Source organism: Capricornis sumatraensis, chromosome 23 (assembly GCF_032405125.1).
Source record: "Capricornis sumatraensis isolate serow.1 chromosome 23, serow.2, whole genome shotgun sequence".
Lineage (NCBI taxonomy): Eukaryota > Metazoa > Chordata > Mammalia > Artiodactyla > Bovidae > Capricornis > Capricornis sumatraensis.
The window spans coordinates 16,835,719-16,854,791 of NC_091091.1; the positions used below are offsets into that span (position 1 = coordinate 16,835,719).

Genomic DNA, 19,073 nt, shown 5'->3' on the forward strand with positions numbered 1-19,073 from the left:
AAGGTTGTCATAATTTCACAGAAGCCTGGTTTGGGAGCACGCGTCTTCACACATCATGTGTTGTGTTAATGGGCCTTAATCTCTAACTGCAGAGGAGGTTTTAGCATTCACGTGAAGCAAAGGTAGCTTTTGGACAGGTTTTGGTTTGTATGCTCGGTCTCCAGTCTTGTGGTTGGGCCCAACCTGGTTTAAATTGGCTTTTGAGAAAAATCTCTTCTTGGAACCTTCTGTACCTTAAAATAACCACACAACAGCAACAAAGAAACCAACACTGGCTGATACTCCTACATGAGTTTCATAGGGACAGGATGAGGTTTCTAGATCTCATTCTTTGCATGAGTTGGTCTAAGGCAGAGGTATACTGAAGTCATCTTTGTTAGGGACCAAACGACGGTCTCTAGGACCTGAGTCATATTTACCAGAAAGAGACAGGATATGCGCTCATCCTGCCTGGCCAATCATGTAACGCCAGCTACTCCTGTAACTGAGACAAAGAACTGCCTGTATATAAGCCGCCATACTCCTTTGTTCGCGGCTCTTGTCAGATTCCCTTGTGTGGGATGAGACTTGGGCCCTAGTGCGCTAGGAATAAACAAACTCCCTTCTTGCGTTTGCAATACTGTGGTGGACTTGCTCTCTCGGTCGGTTTGGAGATACGGGCTCGGAGCATAACATCTGGGGGCTCGTCCGGGATCTCCGTCCCGCCGGGGAGGACAACTCTCCTGGTAGAAGGGAGTAACCTCATTAGGAGACAAGAGCTCTGAGCACCGGTGCTAACATTGCAGAAACCCAGATTAAGTCCGGGGCCTACTATCTTACTGGGGAGGCATCTGGCTGTAAAGTGCAGAGGCAAGTCAGCGTAAGGCCGGGGCCTAGTTTTGTGCTGGGGAGGCAGCTGGCTCTGGTTACTGGATTAAGTCAGCGTAAGGCCGGGGCCTGGTCTCTTGCTGGGGAGGCAGCTGGCTCTGTGAACATCCTGCAGGTAAGATTGAGTGCATTGTTGGTGGCCACCTTGTGTTTGTTATCTGTTTGTCTATTTGTGGTGTCTGCGCTGCTCTTTGTGTGCTCTGTTGGCTCCCAGTGTACTTTTCTGTGATCATGGGACAAACAACTTCTACTCCTTTATCTCTTATGATTAACCACTTCTCTGATTTCAAGTCTAGAGCTCAGAATCTTTCGTTACCGGTGAAGAAGAGCAAACTGGTGACTTTCTGTTCTGTCGAGTGGCCCACCTTTGACATCGGATGGCCACAAGAGGGAACCTTCAATCCCCAAATTATCCAGGCAGTTAAAGAGAGGGTGCTTACTCCTAGTCCTGCCGGGCACCCAGATCAGACTCCCTACATTCTGGTCTGGCAGGATCTAGTGAGGAACCCGCCAGAATGGCTTAAACCCTTTGTTCTCGCTCCTCCTAAACCTCCCCGTCCCTCTTCCCCAACTCCAACCTCACCAAGCCCACAGGTGTTAGTAATGAAGGCTTCCGAAGAAAAAGAAGGAAAAAAGGACGAAAATCGACCAAAGCCGGTATTCCAGGAATCTTCTCTGTATCCTAATCTGAGATCTGGAGACCGAATTGTTCCCACCCCCGTATGCGGATCCACATCCGCCCTTGCTTTCACAGGTTTCATCGGGAGAAGCCAGGAGGAGAACCGAGCCTTCAGCTCATCCCAGAGAAGGGGGCCCCGCCCAGGGAACTCGGGGAAAAACAAGAGAAATGGCCAATGTAGCGGAAGAAGATCCAGAAGTCCCCTCCTCCACTGTTCACGCATTTCCGGTCCGGGCGGGACCAGCCAGAGAGGGTGGAGAGTGGACATATCAGTATTGGCCCTTTTCCACTAGTGATTTGTACAGTTGGAAAACCCAGACTCCCTCCTTCTCTGAAAAACCGCAGGGTCTTATTGATCTTTTAGAGTCTATCCTTTTTACTCATAATCCCACTTGGGATGATTGTCAGCAACTGTTACAGGTGCTTTTCACTACAGAAGAGTGCGAGCAGATCCTGTCAGAAGCTCGAAAGAATGTGCCAGGGGTGGATGGGAGGCCCACAATACAGCCTAACCTCATTGAGGAGGGGTTCCCCTTGGTGCGACCCAACTGGGACTTCGAACGCGCTGAAGGTAGGGAGCATCTCCGGGTATACCGTCAGACTCTTATGGCCGGCCTTAGAGCGGCCGCCAGAAAGCCAACTAATTTGGCCAAAATAAATTCAGTGAGGCAGGAACCAAATGAGAGCCCAGCAGCCTTCCTTGAAAGGATAATGGAAGCTTTTAGACAGTATACCCCTATGGACCCACAGGCAGATGAGTCATGAGCGGCAGTTATGTTAGCATTTGTAAATCAAGCAGCCCCCGATATTAGAAAAAAATTACAAAAGATAGAGAGATTAAATGAACAATCCTTGCAAGATCTAGTGAGGGCAGCCGAGAGAGTTTTTAATCATAGAGAGACCCCAGAAGAGAGAGAGGACCGCACTAGAAGAGAAGAAAGAGAATTTAGAGCTGAAGAAAACCGTAAAAATCAAAAAGAGCTGGCCCAGATATTTTTTGCTGGGGTTGAAAACAAAAACAGGTTCCAGAAAGGGAAAAGATTGGACTCAAAAACTGAAGAAAAAACGACAAGGCATAAGCTTGAGAAAAACCAATGTGCGTTTTGTAAAGAGTTTGGACATTGGAAAGATAAATGCCCCAAGAAAAATCTAAAAGAGGGGCCCAAGAACCCCAAAAACGAGACTCCCTCTCCAGACAGTCATATCCTCTATGCGGGTGAGGATAGCGACTAGGAGGGTCAGGGCTCGAAGCCCCTCCCCGAGTTCTGGGTAACTATAAATGTGGAGGGGAAACCGGTTGGCTTCATGGTGGACACGAGAGCCCAATACTCAGTCTTAAACCAAAAAGATGGACCCATGTCTAAGAAAAGTAGCTGGGTGCAGGGAGCAACCGGGACTAAACGATATGGATGGACTACAAAACGGCATGTGAACTTGGGGGCCCACCAGGTGACCCATTCTTTTCTGGTGATACCTGAGTGTCCAGCGCCCTTGTTGGGAAGGGATTTACTGTCTAAAGTAAATGCCCAAATTCATTTCGACCACGGACAAGTGTCGGTTTTAGATGGGACCGGGCGTCCTCTTCAGGTCTTGTCTCTGGCATTAAAAGATGAATACAGACTCTACTTGCCAGAGGCCCCAGCGACAATAAGCCCCGAAGTACAACCATGGGTTCAAAGATACCCTCAGGCCTGGGCTGAAACTGCAGGAATGGGACTAGCCAAACAGAGGCCCCCTATCATTGTGGAACTGAAAGCCAGTGCTTCCCCGGTGAGGGTACGACAGTATCCCATGAGTCAAGAGGCTCGACAAGGAATTACTCCTCATATACAATGCCTCATAGACGCTGGGGTCCTGAAAAGGTGCCGGTCCCCATGGAACACTCCCCTGTTGCCTGTGAAAAAGCCTGGGGGAACTGATTTTAGACCGGTTCAAGATCTACGAGAAGTCAACAAACGGGTGAATGATATTCATCCTATGGTTCCTAACCCTTATACATTGCTAAGCAACTTGCCTCCAAACTACATTTGGTACACTGTTTTAGATTTAAAAGATGCCTTTTTCAGTTTGCCTCTTGCCCCCGCAAGCCGAGATCTTTGCCTTCGAATGGCAGGAAGACGGTGGTCAGACCCCTGTGCAGCTGACATGGACTCGCTTACCACAGGGCTTCAAACACTTGCCCACGTTATTTAATGAGGCCCTGGATGAAGACCTCCGTGAGTATCGGGTTGAACACCCTACCATTGTTTTATTACAATATGTTGATGAGCTTATGCTGGCGGCAGCTATGGAGAAAGAGTGCCAAGAGACAACAGGTGACCTTCTCCAAACCTTGGGGACTTTAGGTTACCGGGCTAGTGCCAAAAAGGCCCAGATTACCAAGCAAGAGGTTACATACCTCGGTTATAAGATAAAACAGGGCCAGAGGTGGCTAACACAGGCTATGAAGGAAACCATCCTCCAGATCCCTGAGCCGGCTAACCCTAGACAAATGAGAGAATTTCTGGGAACGGTGGGATATTGCCGGTTATGGATCTTGGGGTTTGCAGAAAAGGCCAGGCCCCTATATGAGGGGACCAAAGAAAACAAGGACTGGAAATGGACTGAGCCAATGAAATAGGCCTTCCAAGAGCTCAGGCGAGCCTTGCTAGAAACTCCTGCCCTTGCCCTCCCTGATCCATCGAAGCCTTTCCAATTATTTGTAGATGAAAAGCGGGGGATAGGAAAAGGGGTACTAACACAGAGATGGGGACCATGGAAGCGACCTGTAGCTTACCTTTCCAAGAGACTGGACCCAGTGGCAGCCAGATGGCCACCTTGCCTCTGTATCATCGTGGCCACCGCACTCTTAGTCCACGATGCTGATAAACTGACTTATGGACAGAGACTCTTGGTCTACACTCCTCATGCCATAGAGAGAGTTTTAAAGCAACCCCCAGGTAAGTGGATTTCTAATGCCCGCTTGACGCACTACCAGGCCTTGCTACTTGACACCCCACGGATTCATTTCCAAACGCCCTGCACTCTAAATCCGGCCACTCTTTTGCCCAATCCGGGGGAAAATAGCCCCCTCCGTGATTGTGATGAGATACTGGCCGGGGTAACAGCAATGCGAAAGGACTTAACCGATACCCCACTGGATAACAGTGAGCTAAAATGGTTCACAGACGGCAGCAGTTATGTAAAAGATGGACAGAGACGGGTGGGAGCCACAGTAGTAGATGACTCTGGACAGACGATATGGGCAGAGGCCCTTCCCCCGGATACCTCAGCACAAAAGGCAGAGTTAATTGCCCTGATTCAAGCATTAGAGAGAGCCAAAGGAAAAAGAATAACTATTTTCACTGACAGTCGCTATGCTTTTGGCACGGTACACATCCAGGGCCCGATATATCAGGAACGGGGGTTTTTGACAGCTGAAGGAAAAGAAATTAAAAACTTGCCTGAAATCCGTAGACTTTTAGAGGCTGTACAGATGCCTCGGGCTGTGTCAATAGTACACGTACCTGGACATCAAAAGGGTGACAGCCCCACAGCCCAAGGGAATCGTGCCGCAGACCTGGCAGCTCAAAAAGTAGCTGATAAAGATTTCATCACCCCTGTGCTGGCGATCGGACTTCCACCTCCAGGTATGGGAACTCTGCCCCCAACCCCTGAGTATTCATCCACAGACTTTGCTTGGATCCAAAAACACACCAACCTTCAAAAAGATAAAGATGGATGGTACCAAGACTCAGACGGCTACTTGATACTCCCTGCTCAGTTGGGACGGCAACTATGTGAGCATTTGCACTTGTCTACTCATCTGGGAAAAAAGAAGACTCTGATGCTCTTTCAAACTGTGCGCCTGCGATTTCCCCGGCACCAGACAACTGTAAAGAACATAGTGCATGCTTGTAAGGCTTGTCAACAGATGAGGCCAGGAAAAGGACAACATGCAGGACTGAGGTATCGGGGAGAAGGACCAGGGCAACACTGGGAAATAGATTTCACCGAGGTAAGGCCAGGCAAGTATGGTTACCGGTACTTGTTAGTGCTGGTGGATACCTTTTCAGGGTGGGTAGAAGCTTTTCCTACAAAGGGAGAAACCGCGATGATAGTGGCAAAAAAGATTTTAGAAGAAATAGTTCCCAGGTTTGGCCTGCCAGTGACCAGCGGCTCTGATAATGGACCTGCCTTTGTGAGTCAAATAGTTCAGAGCCTTGCCCTAGCCCTGGGGACTAAATGGAAGTTACATTGTAAATACAGTCCACAGAGCTCAGGGCAAATAGAAAGAATGAATCGGACTCTAAAAGAAACTTTAACTAAATTGGCTATAGAGACTGGCAGGGACTGGGTGACCCTCCTTCCCTTCGTCCTCTTCCATGCGCGTAATACTCCTTATCAACTTAATCTGACCCCATTTGAGATTCTGTATGGGAGACCTCCCCCTGTATGTCCAATATTTGAAGAGAAAAAACTACCGCCTCCCACGTTGGGGCAACTCCAAGAGGCCTTGATGGCCTTAAGCAAGGTGCACTCTCGTGTCTGGAAACTGCTCCAGGAAATACATGTGGGTCAAAATAAGGGAACTATTCCCTCACATGACATTGGCCCAGGAGACTGGGTGTGGGTCAAAAGGCACCAAACCAAGGCACTAGAACCCAAATGGAAGGGTCCTTATGTTGTTCTTCTTACCACCCCAACTGCCCTAAAGGTTGACAGTATCGGGCCTTGGGTGCATTGCAACCACGTACGCCCAGCTGCTTCAGCAGAGCAAGAAGACGCTAAGAAAGAATGGGGAGCATCTCTGCACCCGTCCAACCCCTTGAGGCTAAAGCTTCGAAGGCGCCAACAGGACCAGGACAACTCGGCTGGGCCCTCTTGTGGATGACCCAGTTACTCTGCTCCGGAGTTGCCAGCGTGAACCCGCATCAACCCGTCAAAATCACCTGGAAGCTGCAAAATGGACTAACACGAGAGGTGCTAAACTCCACTACCGCAATACATCCACCAAACACATGGTGGCCAGACTTGTACTTTGACCTTAAGCCGATGGTAAATGTGCCTTGGGCTAGGGGTTATCTCTGAGAACAAGGGTTCTGGGCATGCCCAGGCGCACCCAGGCATGACTGGAAGACCTGTGGGGGGGGCACAAGACTCTTATTGTAAAACTTGGGATTGTGTTGCTTCTAATGATGGACCTCAGCGCTGGGAAGTAGGAAATCGAGATTTACTTAATTTTTCATTCGCCAAGCCCCTCCCTAGGGTCCTCGGAGATCCAACTTTTAGCTGTGAAAGTTGCAGTTATGCACAAGTCAGAATAAGGTTCAATCCAGAAAAAAGCAAAAGAGAGGGGACCTGGATCTCTGGCCTATCTTGGGGGCTACAGACGAGGGAATCAGGAGGGTTTGGGGTTGATGGAAAAGGGATTATAGTAGTGAGCCAGGTCTTAGAGCCAATTCTTGTACACAGTATCGGGCCCAACAAAGTAGAAAAGCTGGCTGTAACCCCCCGCCTAACGACTTCCATGCCAACATCTTTGGCAGTGAGTCCCGAAGCAGAAGTGCTCGCTGAAATAGATCCCCTATGGAAGCTGATTAGGGCAGCTTACGCCACCCTGAATCAGACCCATCCTGAGGCAACTAAATCTTGTTGGTTATGTTACAACTTAATTCCCCCTTATTATGAAGCAGTAGGCCTCAATGCCTCTTATGACTTGGCCAACAGCACCGATCCTCCTCAATGTCATTGGGGGGACCAAAAGGTGGGTCTGATGATAAAAGAGGTATGGGGAAAGGGCTTATGCATGGGCACAGTGTTACCAGCAAAGTCTCCACTTTGTGTGCATGTCGTCGAGCCTGATGATTTGCCTGTAGCTAAATGGTTAATACCTCAAATGGGGGGATGGTGGGTCTATTCACACACGGGGCTAACTCCATGCCTGCATAGCTCAATCTTTGACCCCAAAAAAGAATTCTGTGTTATGGTGGCTGTCATGCCAAAGATTCTGTACCGACCAGAAAAAGCAATATATGATTATTGGGCCCAGAAATTAACTCTAAATCCTCCAAAAAGAACTTATAAAGTTAAGAGGGAACCTCTTACCGCCATAACCATAGCAACTATGTTCGGTCTTGGAATAGCCGGGGCTGGAACTGGAATAACAGCTCTGTCCCTGCAAGGCCAAGGATTTAACTCCCTGAGAGCGGCCATAGATGAAGACATTACCCGTATAGAGCAATCTATTAGTCATTTAGAATCATCTCTAACTTCTCTATCTGAAGTAGTTCTGCAAAACAGGAGGGGATTAGATCTGCTCTTTCTGCAACAAAGGGGACTCTGTGCTGCCCTAGGAGAAGAGTGCTGTTTCTATGCGGATCACACAGGAATAGTTAGAGAATCTATGGCCAAAGTGAGAGAAGGACTAGCCCAACGTAAACGAGAACGTGAGGCTCAACAGGGATGGTTTGAATCTTGGTTTCAACAATCCCCTTGGCTGACTACCTTAATCTCCACCTTGCCAGGACCCCTGCTAGTACTTTTACTAATGCTTACCTTTGGCCCATGTATTATCAATAGACTTGTAGCCTTTGTAAAGGAACGCATAAATACAGTACAGCTGTTTTGCTTCGACAACAATATCAAACTGTGTCTCAGGACCGAGAGGAATATTCCTCTATATGATCTAAGGACAGGGGGGGAATGTTAGGGACCAAACGACGGTCTCTAGGACCTGAGTCATGTTTACCAGAAAGAGACAGGATATGCGCTCGTCCTACCTGGCCAATCATGTAACGCCAGCTACTCCTGTAACTGAGACAAAGAACTGCCTGTATATAAGCCGCCATACTCCTTTGTTCGTGGCTCTTGTCAGATTCCCTTGTGTGGGATGAGACTTGGGCCCTAGTGCGCTAGGAATAAACAAACTCCCTTCTTGCGTTTGCAATACTGTGGTGGACTTGCTCTCTCGGTCGGTTCGGAGCATAACAATCTTCATTCCCTCTTCCCCCTGACCCTGGCAACTAGCACTCTGTTTTCTGTTTCTATTAATTCGACTACTATAGATACTTCATATATAAGTGGAATCATGCAACATTTGTCCTTCTGTAATCGATTATTTTCACTTAGTACAGTGTGCTCACTTTTTATTCATGTTGTAGCATATGATATGATCTTTCATTTTTATGGCTGAATAATATTCCAGGGTATCTATTTATCACATTGTCTTCTTTCTAAATAGCTTTATCTTGAAATTCTCAGCAACATTGTATATTATCTAGTACAGATTTCCCATGATTTGAAAAAGATTCAGAAAAATTCTTTATATGAATATGATTCATTCATATAACTGATACCCTGAGATTGTAGTTGATTGTTTTCTGACATTCTCTTGTTTTAAATGTATTTATTTAGTTTTGGCTGCATTGATCTTACTTGTGGCATCCTGGGTCTTGATTGTAATATGTGGGTTTCTCTCTAGTTGTGGCTTGTGGACTCTGTAGTTTGCAGCATGCAGGCTCCCTAGTGGAGGTTCACAGGCTTAGTTGCCTCCTGGCATGTGGAATCTTAGTTTTCCAATAGATCCCACATCCCCTGCATTGGAAGGTGAATTCTTAACCACTGGACCACCACTGGAAAGTCTCCGGTGCTTAATATACTACAGAATTTTCAGAAGGATGATAATCAGCATTTACAATGTTAGTAATTAAATTATATGAAAATGCCATCTTTAAAAAAATTTTAAATTATTTTAAATCAATTTCCTTTATTGAAGTATAATTGATCTACAATGTTAATTTCTTCTGTACAGCAAAATGGTTTAGTTATACATGCATACATATATATATATTCTTTTAAAAATATTGTTTCATTATGGAAAATATAGTTCTCTGTGCTGTATAGTAGGACTGTGTTGTTTATCTACTTCGTACATAACTCTTATGTATAACACCCCTCCACCAAACTTTTATAGCTGAAGTAACTAAGTAACTAAGTAACTTTGCTAACCCCAACTAAGTAACTAAGTAGGACTTTGTTGTTTACCCATTTTATACATAACTTTGTTGTTTACCCATTTTATACATAACTTTTATACATAAACATGAAATTAAAAGATGCTTACTCCTTGGAAGAAAAGTTATGACCAACCTAGATAGCATATTGAAAAGCAGAGACATTACTTTGCCAACAAAGGTCCATCTAGTCAAGGCTATAGTTTTTCCAGTGGTCATGTATGGATGCAAGAGTTGAACTGTGAAGAAAGTCGAGTGCCGAAGAATTGATGCTTTTGAACTGTGGTGTTGGAGAAGACTCTTGAGAGTCCCTTGGGCTGCAAGGAGATCCAACCAGTCCATTCTGAAGGATATCAGTCCTGGGTGTTCTTTGGAAGGAATGATGCTAAAGCTGAAACTCCAGTACTTTGGCCACCTCATGCAAAGAGTTGACTCATTGGAAAAGACTCTGATCCTGGGAGGGATTGGGGGCAGGAGGAGAAGGGGACGACCCAGGATGAGATGGCTGGATGGCATCAATGACTCAAAGGACGTGAGTTTGAGTGAACTCCGAGAGATGGTGACGGACAGGGAGGCCTGGCGTAATGCGATTCATGGGGTCGCAAAGAGTCGGACAGGACTGAGCAACTGAACTGAACTGAACTGAATTTGCCTCTGAAGTAGTAACTAAATAACTAAGTAACTAAGTAACTAAGTAGTAACTAAGTGACTAACTCTGCTAACCCCAACTTTCCACTCCACTTCACCCCTCCGCCAAACCTCCCCACTGGCAACCACTGGTCTGTTTTCTATGTCTGTGATTCTATTTTTGTACCCAGGATTTTTAAATTGCATTTTCATTTTGCTTCATGGCTTTGCTCTTAGATTCTAATTTAAAGGCAAAGAATGATTGGATTATAAAGCAGTGGGAGCATTGCATGGCATTGAACTTGAACTCCAAAGACCCAGGTTTGAGTCCCCGCATTGCCCCTCTCTTGCCCTGTGACTCTGGCTGAATCTTTCCTACTTCCAAGACCTTGTCCTCTTATTCTTTAAAATGGGCATGGTAATACCTAACAACAATAACGTGACATATATCCAGTGAGTTTCACTGAAGGGGCTTTCAAAAAGCTGAGGTACCACAGAAATACTACAAAATATAATTACTCAAGATCATCTCAAGTACATCCACTTCTTACAACTAATTAAAAGTTGTCCTTTTCCTTTCCTGAGCTTCCATAATCCTTTTCCCAAGAATTGCTTGTATTCAGATTTTAAGTTTGTATTGCATGGTGTCCCCTGCTGTTCTCTGCCAGTTCTGCATCTTGCCAGTCCAGGGGGATTGTAAACCACCCAAGGGATGCACTTACATTCTCTCCTATTTCTCTTGAAAATAGTATCTTTAAATATTTTCTTCTTTATCTCTTGGGCAAAGGAACGCTGGGTGAAGAGAGCACAAGTATTGGCACTGGATATGATTTTCATATTTTTTTTAAAAGCATTATTTAACTAGCTATTCAGATTAAGGTAAAAGTGATGTGTTAATTTCGTGCATGTTGAATATTGTGCTGTTAAGAATTTGTAGGAGAAATATTGACTAACTTTCTAACATAACCATTACCTGTTGTCTCAAAGGCAAAGTGTTTTTCACATGTATGCTTTAATGATGTGTTTAAATTGCTATTCTTCAGGGTTGCCCTGTGACCCCACTTTCATCCTGGGCTGTGCTCCCTGCAATGTGATCTGCTCCATTATTTTCCAGAACCGTTTTGAGTATAAAGATCAGGTTTTTCTACATATAATGAAAATGTTTACTGAAAACACCAGAATTCTGAGCTCTCCATGGATGCAGGTGAGGCCAAGTTCCTTTTCTTTGAGGAATCATTTCTGCTGTTTTCTGTGTGAGGTCCAGATCTCTCTCTGCACAAAGCTGTGAGGTGAATGTATGAAGAGCACAGACCTGCCCAGAGCTTAGCATCGTGGAGTGCTCATCTAGTGCAGATGACTAAGCCCTTTAGAATAGACAGGAAAATACATGCCCAGGATAGTACAGAACTGCAATTCCATCCCGTTGACTCTGTTTAGTGGTTTTTCCATAAACTACTTTGGTGACTTCTCCAAAGCATGCCCACAGCAGTAGAAGGACTTTCAGATCCTTCTGGAAAGGCTTCCATTGCCCACAGGTCTAGTCATTCAGTCTCCACTTAGTTACTACTTCAGCATATTGGCAGAAATATCTGCTTTGGGGAAGGAAGAGAAGATCTCCTTTAAGGGGGACAGTGCTGCCGGGGGACACTGACTAGGATAGGAGAATTTGATACTTCAGTTGGCATCCTGACTGACAAAATAATTGCTTTGGGGATGACAAAATGATTGTTTCCTTGGTGTAGGAACCATAAACAAACCTCACAGGTGTACCCTGTGCTGAGCTGACATGTTCTGCCTTCTGCCTTAAAGACAATGGTGTGACTTCATAAAGGTCACTTAATTGCTCTGGTTCCCAGTTACTTTATCCATAAAATGTTGAGTTGTGTTCCATGGTGTCTTTTGAACCTTTTAGGTTCTAAAATACTGATTTTATGTTTGAGGCTACTAAATAGAAATAGAAACATAAGGAATCAGCTCTGTGCATATCAAATTATCCAAATTCTCTTAACCTCTATTTTCATCTATAAAATGTAAATTTATCCCTTTTTTCATGATTGTAGGGAAAACTTGTTGTAAAAAACAATAAGATAATTGATATAAGGGTGATTTTATACTATAAACATGATGTGTGAATATTCAGTTCAGTTCAGTCGCTCAGTCGTGTCCGACTCTTTGCGACCCCATGAATTGCAGCACGCCAGGCCTCCCTGTCCATCCCAACTCCCGGAGTTTACCCAGACTCGCGTCCATCGAGTCAGTGATGTCATCCAGCCATCTCATCCTCTGTCGACCCCTTCTCCTCCTGCCCCCAATCCCTCCCAGCATCAGAGTCTTTTCCAATGAGTCAACTCTTCTCATGAGGTGGTCAAAGTGCTGGAGTTTCAGCTTTAGCATCATTCCTTCCAAAGAAATCCCAGGACTGATCTCCTTCAGAATGGACTGGTTGGATCTCCTTGCAGTCCAAGGAGATTCTCAAGAGTCTTCTCCAACACCACAGTTCAAAAACATCAATTCTTTGGTGCTCAGCCTTCTTCACAGTCCAACTCTCACATCCATACATGACTACTGATGTGTGAATAGAGGAAATGATTATCATCTTTCATCGCTGGGTTGAATTTTCTTCCTCAAATACATCTATCAACATAGATATAGCGTATTGTTAAATAAATATTTCAATACAAAGACCATGTTATATTACTATTTTAACATGGCTGCTCACCAAGGATGGGCATGTAGTATATAAATTTTCATAAGGTGTTCTTTATTTAATAAACTATTGTTTTCTTTTCTAGGTCTGCAATACTTTCCCTGTTCTCATTGATTATTTCCCAGGGAGCCATAACAAATTCTTTAAAAACTTTGCTAATATAAAGAGTTATATTTTTGAGAAAACAAGAGAACACCAAACATCCCTAGACATTAACAACCCTCGGGATTTTATTGATTGTTTCCTAATCAGGATGGAGCAGGTAAAATGTTAATGACAACTCAATAACTTGGTTGCTTATGCAGTTTGGGGGTCATTGAATTTACTGGAGATGTTTCAGTGGTTTGGCATTCTATGCTGACAAGTATTTGAATTATGTATAAATCTATAGTAAGAATCTATTTTGGAAGATATAACATTTAACTATTTAATCAGTTGAATATACTGATTCTACTCTTCACATACTAATAATATACCTATGGAAAGACAGATGACACCTCAGGTGAAATGGAAACACTTAGAAACAAGTTAGAACATATAAAATATTGTGGTATGATATGATGGTGGACAAGATAATTGCACACACTGTATGAGGAAATGGAAAAGTGTGGCTTAACCTAGCTGAACTTTTTGCATGTCAGGTGGTTGGAAATAAATCTTAATATATTAGCACTGAAGGGCAAGATAGGGAATTTCAGATGGGTGAATGCTGTATATATAATGCCGTATATATTGGCCCGTGATGGGAAAGAGTAGGTGGATGGAAGAGAGAAGCCTTAACTTTGTGTGAAGTAAAATGAATTGGCATCAATATAGAGTTGGAATTACATGTCTGTGAGCATGAATCCTGCACCATGTGTTGAAAAGATTATTTTCCCCACATGAATCATCTCAGCATCTTTGTCAAAAAAACCAACTGACCCCAAATTTGAGGGTGTATTTATGTAATCTGACATCTGTTCCAGTAATCTAAATGTTAGTCCTTACACTTTCATCTGGTCATTTTAATTACTGTTTTTTTGTTTTGTTTTGTTTTGTTTTAAATCAGAGACATCTCTTTGCCAATATAGATCCATATAGTTAAAGCTATTTTTTTTTCGTTAGTCATGTATGGATGTGAGAGCTGGACCGCAAAGAAGGCTGAGTGCCAAAGAACTCATGCTTTTGAATTGTGGTGCTGGAGAACTTGAGAGTCCCTTAGATTGCAAGGATAGCAAACCAGTCAATTCTAAAGGAAATCAACCCTGAATATTCATTGGAAGGACTGATGCTGAGGCTGAAGCTCCAATATTTTGGCCACCTAATATGAAGAACTGACTCTTTGGAAAAGGCCCTGATGCTGGGAAAGTTTGAAGGCAAAAGGATAAGGGGATGGCACAAGATGAGATGGGTAGATAGTATCATCGACTTAATATACATTAATCTGAGGAAACTCTGGGAGGTAGTGGAGGACAGAGGAGCCTGGCATGCTGCAGTCCATGGGGTGGCAAAGAGTTGGACACAACTTAGTAACTTAACAACAACAACAGTTAGTTTTGAAGTTGAGAAGTGTGAGTCCTTTAATTTATTGTCATTTTAAAGATTGCTTTGGTTTTGTGTGTCTCTTGAATTTCCAGATGCTTTTTAGGATAAACATCAATTTATGCAAAGAAATCAGTGGTGATTTTGACACAGATTGCAGGAAATATGTAGATCAACTTATGGAATAATGTCATTTTAAAATTGAGGTAAAATTTACATCCATATAATTAACCATTTAAAGTACACACTTTATTGATATTTTGTGCTACAATTTTTGTCTTACAATTAGCTCATTCATTAAAATATTTTTCCATCACTTTGTAGAAACATACCATATCCATTAAATCATCACTGTCCATTTCCTCCACCCCATCATGTGTCAACCTGTAGTCTATGTTTTGAGTCTATGAATTTTCTTGTTATGGGTATAGTGTATAACAGAACTCATAGTATTGCCACGTTTGTTTCTAACTTCTTTCACCTACTATGTTTTGGAGGTTTATCTAAGTTATAGTATGTATCAGTACGTTGTTTTTCTCTTTTATGACTGCATAAATTTTTATTTTATGTACATATGATAATTTTTTATTCATGCATGTATTGTTAGACATCTGTGTTGTCTGCCTTTGGGTCTTATGAATGATGTTTCTTCATGGACATGTTTTCACTTTCATTGAATAGATTCCTAAGGGTGGAATTGATGAGATGTGGTAATTTTATGTCTAACATTTTGAGGAACAGCCAAATTTTTTCAATAGTGACTGCAGCATTTATATTCCCACTGGCAATTGAAGGTTTCTGTTTTCTGACATAATTGCTAGTGCTTAATTTCCAATTTCTTGTCATTATTAAAGCTTTCCTAGTTAATGTGAAGTGGTTTCTTATTGTAGCTTTAATTTATATTTCCCTAATGAATGATGATGTTGAACTTATTTTTGTAGGGTGTTAATGGGTTGTTACCCATTTTTATATCTCCTTTGGAGAAATGTTATTCAAGTTCTTTGCTTCATTTTAAATTAAAATACTTTTTAGGCATTCTGAATTTATACATAATTTAAAAAAATTTTGCAAATGTAGCTCACCGTGGGTTGAAAAGTGTTTCAAGCCTAGACTTAATCAGCCACAAGTTACTAAAATCCTTGCAGTATTAACCTCCAAGTAAGATGTATCATAAACCTGAAGTTAACAAAGTCCCAACTGTGTTAACTCAGTTTCACTGCTAACTATTAATTTGTATCAGCTGTACTTTTCCTAATTTCAGATCTTTTTCTATTAGTTTTTTCCCCCACCACTCAACACAAACCTTTAAAAAAAAAATACTTACCCAATTTAGTATTTCCAAGACAATCTTCCTTCAGCATACAACTTAGGTTAAATAGTCATGACTATCTTCAGCTTTAAACACCAGCCAGTTTCTAACCAACATTACTCCTATACTATATGCAGGGGAAAAAGTCTTCTGGTTTGGAGCAAGGGAATGGAGACTTCTTAAATTCTAAAATAAAAATATTTTGCCGGGGTCCAGCCCCGGTGGGTCCAGGGTGAATTGAAGGTGGGGACGGAGTTGGCGTCCTTGGAAAAATACATGTTTAATTACAGATATATAGAGAGATTAGAAACGGATAGTGTAGTAGGAAGATTAGTGGAGAAAAAGAGGCTGAATAACTTGGATTATGTGGAATAGCATCCATGCTCCAGATCGGAATTCAGCCAGAAAAACAGGGAGCAAGGAAGAAACGACATGGGGGTATCATTCTTTCCGGAAACTGATCCGATTTCTTTATTTTTGGGTTTGCTTATATACCTTTTGTTACATATAGGGATGAATACAGAGTCACGCAGAGGTCATCAGTCCTGACCTTTATCAAAATCAGGTGCTTCACATAAAAAGGTCTTAGGGATTTTATGATCCTTTCTTTCCCGTAACCAAAAACTTATTTTTTCCAAGGGTGTTTTTTCTTAAACCAGGCACCACCCTCCAAATAAAGTTACATTCTTATAGGGTGAGGGTGTAGTGAGTTACAATCAAGAAAGGAATTTATTTAACCCAAGGTTAACATGATTAATCTTAAAGGTTAATACTTATTTCTCCTATATGCTTAAATGTTAATACTTATTTCTCCTATATGTTAGTTATATTCATTATAAGGGCAGGGAACATGGAGATTTAGCAGCAAACATCAGCCCAACAAATGAAAATCCTTTCACCAATGTTCCCCTTAAGATCTATTTAGTCTTAAGATAGTGATACAGTAACATTTTTACATAGCAAGGACACAGTGATTTATAACAAAGTACAGTGATCTATTACAAAAGAGAAACTCCATTAACTCAAAAAGTCGAGTATTGCTAACCTTAAAAACTACTGTATTTCCTTTTCTATAGTCCAAATACATTGATTAATGTATTCCCAGGTGCCTAAGGATATGGAGGCCTGGCGGCAATCATTGACTCAACAAGAAGAAAAAGCCCTATGCTAATTAAGACTCTCAAAATACTCCAAAGCTCTCTGTGCTGTTTATGGTTAAGAGGTAGTAAACAATCATGTAGTGGCAGGAGTATGGATGATCCTGTCACACAAGCTAGTCTGTCAGCAGAGAGGTTTGACCTGAGACATCCTTGTCCCACCCAGGGGAGGGAATTAGCAGCAATTATTGACACAACAAATGAAAAACCCTTCACCAATATAATTCCTAACCAACCCACTATACTAATAATTTCTAACTCTAAAGAATTTGCCTTTAGAAAGTCTAAAACATCTTGTGCTTCTCAGGTTGGGAGGCTGTAAACAATCACATGTGGCCAGACGAACCTATACAGGTAGGCTAGATAACGTTCAGAGGAGTCCATAAGCTGAAACACTCTTGTCACACCCAGGAATTTTTATTGCCTTGGAGCTGTAAGTTAAGTCCTTCTCCGAGAGAAACGGTGATGGGGCAGAGCCCCCCGTAAAGTCAGAGGTGTAGGTGAGAGCATAAAACAGACTCTGGTTTTGGGGTAGATGCTGGGGAACAGGGGGTTTCCTGAGGCTTGATCATGCCTTTGCGTATACCAAGCCTCCTTCCTCATGACCTTTGCCATGGGTGGAGTTCCTCACGCTGGCCCCCGGCAGTATTTGATATTAAAAAAAAAATTGTTCTGCTTGTCTTTATCATTGAGCTATAGCTATAACTCAAAGTTGATATTTTGTGCATTATGCCCGTCAGTTCAGTTCAGTTCAGTCACTCAGTTGTGTCCGATTCTTTGCAACCCCATGAATCGCAGCACGCCAGGCCTCCCTGTCCATCACTAACTCCCGGAGTTCACTCAAACTCACGTCTATTGAGTCAGTGATGGCATCCAGCCATCTCATCCTCTGTCATTCCCTTCTCCTCCTGCCCCCCATCCCTCCCAGCATCAGAGTCTTTTCCAATGAATCAACTCTTTGCATGAGGTGGCCAAAGTACTGGAATTTCAGCTTCAGCATCATTCCTTCCAAAGAAATCCCAGGGCTGATCTCCTTCAGAATGGACTGGTTGGATCTCCTTGGAGTCCAAGGGACTCTCAAGTCTTCTTCAACACCACAGTTCAAAAGCATCAATTCTTTGGTGCTCAGCTTTCTTCACAGTCCAACTCTCACATCCATACATGACTACTGGAAAAATCATAGCCTTGACTAGATGGACATTTGTTGGCAGAGTAATGTCTCTGCTTTTTAATATGCTATCTAGGTTGGTTATAACTCTCCTTCCAAGGAGTAAGGGTCTTCTCATTTCATGGCTGCAGTCACCATCTGCAGTGATTTTGGAGCCCACCAAAATAAAGTCTGACACTGTTTCCACTGTTTTCCCAGCTATTTGCCATGAAGCGATGGGACCAGATGCCATAATCTTCGTTTTCTGAATGTTGAGCTTTAAGCCAACCTTTTCACTCTCCTCTTTCACTTTCATCAAGAGTCTCTTTAGTTCTTCTCCACTTTCTGCCATAAGGGTGGGGTCATCGGTGTATCTGAGGTTATTGATATTTCTCCTGGCAATCTTGATTCCAGCTTGTGCTTCTCTTACATATATATAAAATGCAAGTATTTTCTCTCAACATATAGATTGTCACTTCAGATCTTTGACTATGTCTTTTGATACACAAATATTTTTACTTTGATACACAACAACATTTTTTACTTTGATGAAGTCCAGCATATGTATCAGACAAATACATATATAAGACAAATATATACACATATATTTGTAACTTTGGTGTCAACTCTAAGAATCTGTTGCCAAATCTGTGTTTGTGAAGACTCACCACTTTTTCTTCTAAGAGTTTTTATATGTTTAGCTCTTACATTAAAATTTTCATCTATTCTGGGTTACATTTTGTGTATGAAGTGAGGCAGACTCTAACTTCACTCCTTTCCTTGAGGTTACCTGGTTGTTTCAGCACCACTTCACAGGTAGTAACAAAATAATTCTGATTCTTCCCTTCCATTCCTTGTATCAGGCTATCATTCTTCCCACTTTTATATAAGCATGTATGTTTGCATGACATATTCATAAGAATTACCCAATTAAATTCATTGTTATTATTTTGAACAAACTTTTAGCTTTGAGATCAATTAAGAGCAGAGAAAATAACTTTAACCTTCACTCATTCTTTGTAGCTCTTCATTTATATAGATGTGTTTATTACCTATGTGATTTTC

At 42.6% G+C, this 19,073-nt stretch overlaps 1 protein-coding gene across 1 annotated transcript in view; it reads left to right on the forward strand.

Moving 5' to 3' along the window:
• The window catches only part of LOC138070301 (cytochrome P450 2C19-like), a 36,882-nt gene that overhangs the window by 4,336 nt on the left and 13,473 nt on the right, over positions 1-19,073 (forward strand). Inside the window, exons 4-5 of the mRNA XM_068961465.1 lie at positions 11,211-11,371; positions 12,960-13,136. Of these exons, the coding sequence (XP_068817566.1) occupies positions 11,211-11,371; positions 12,960-13,136 (338 nt within the window). The remainder of the gene's footprint in view (positions 1-11,210; positions 11,372-12,959; positions 13,137-19,073) is intronic.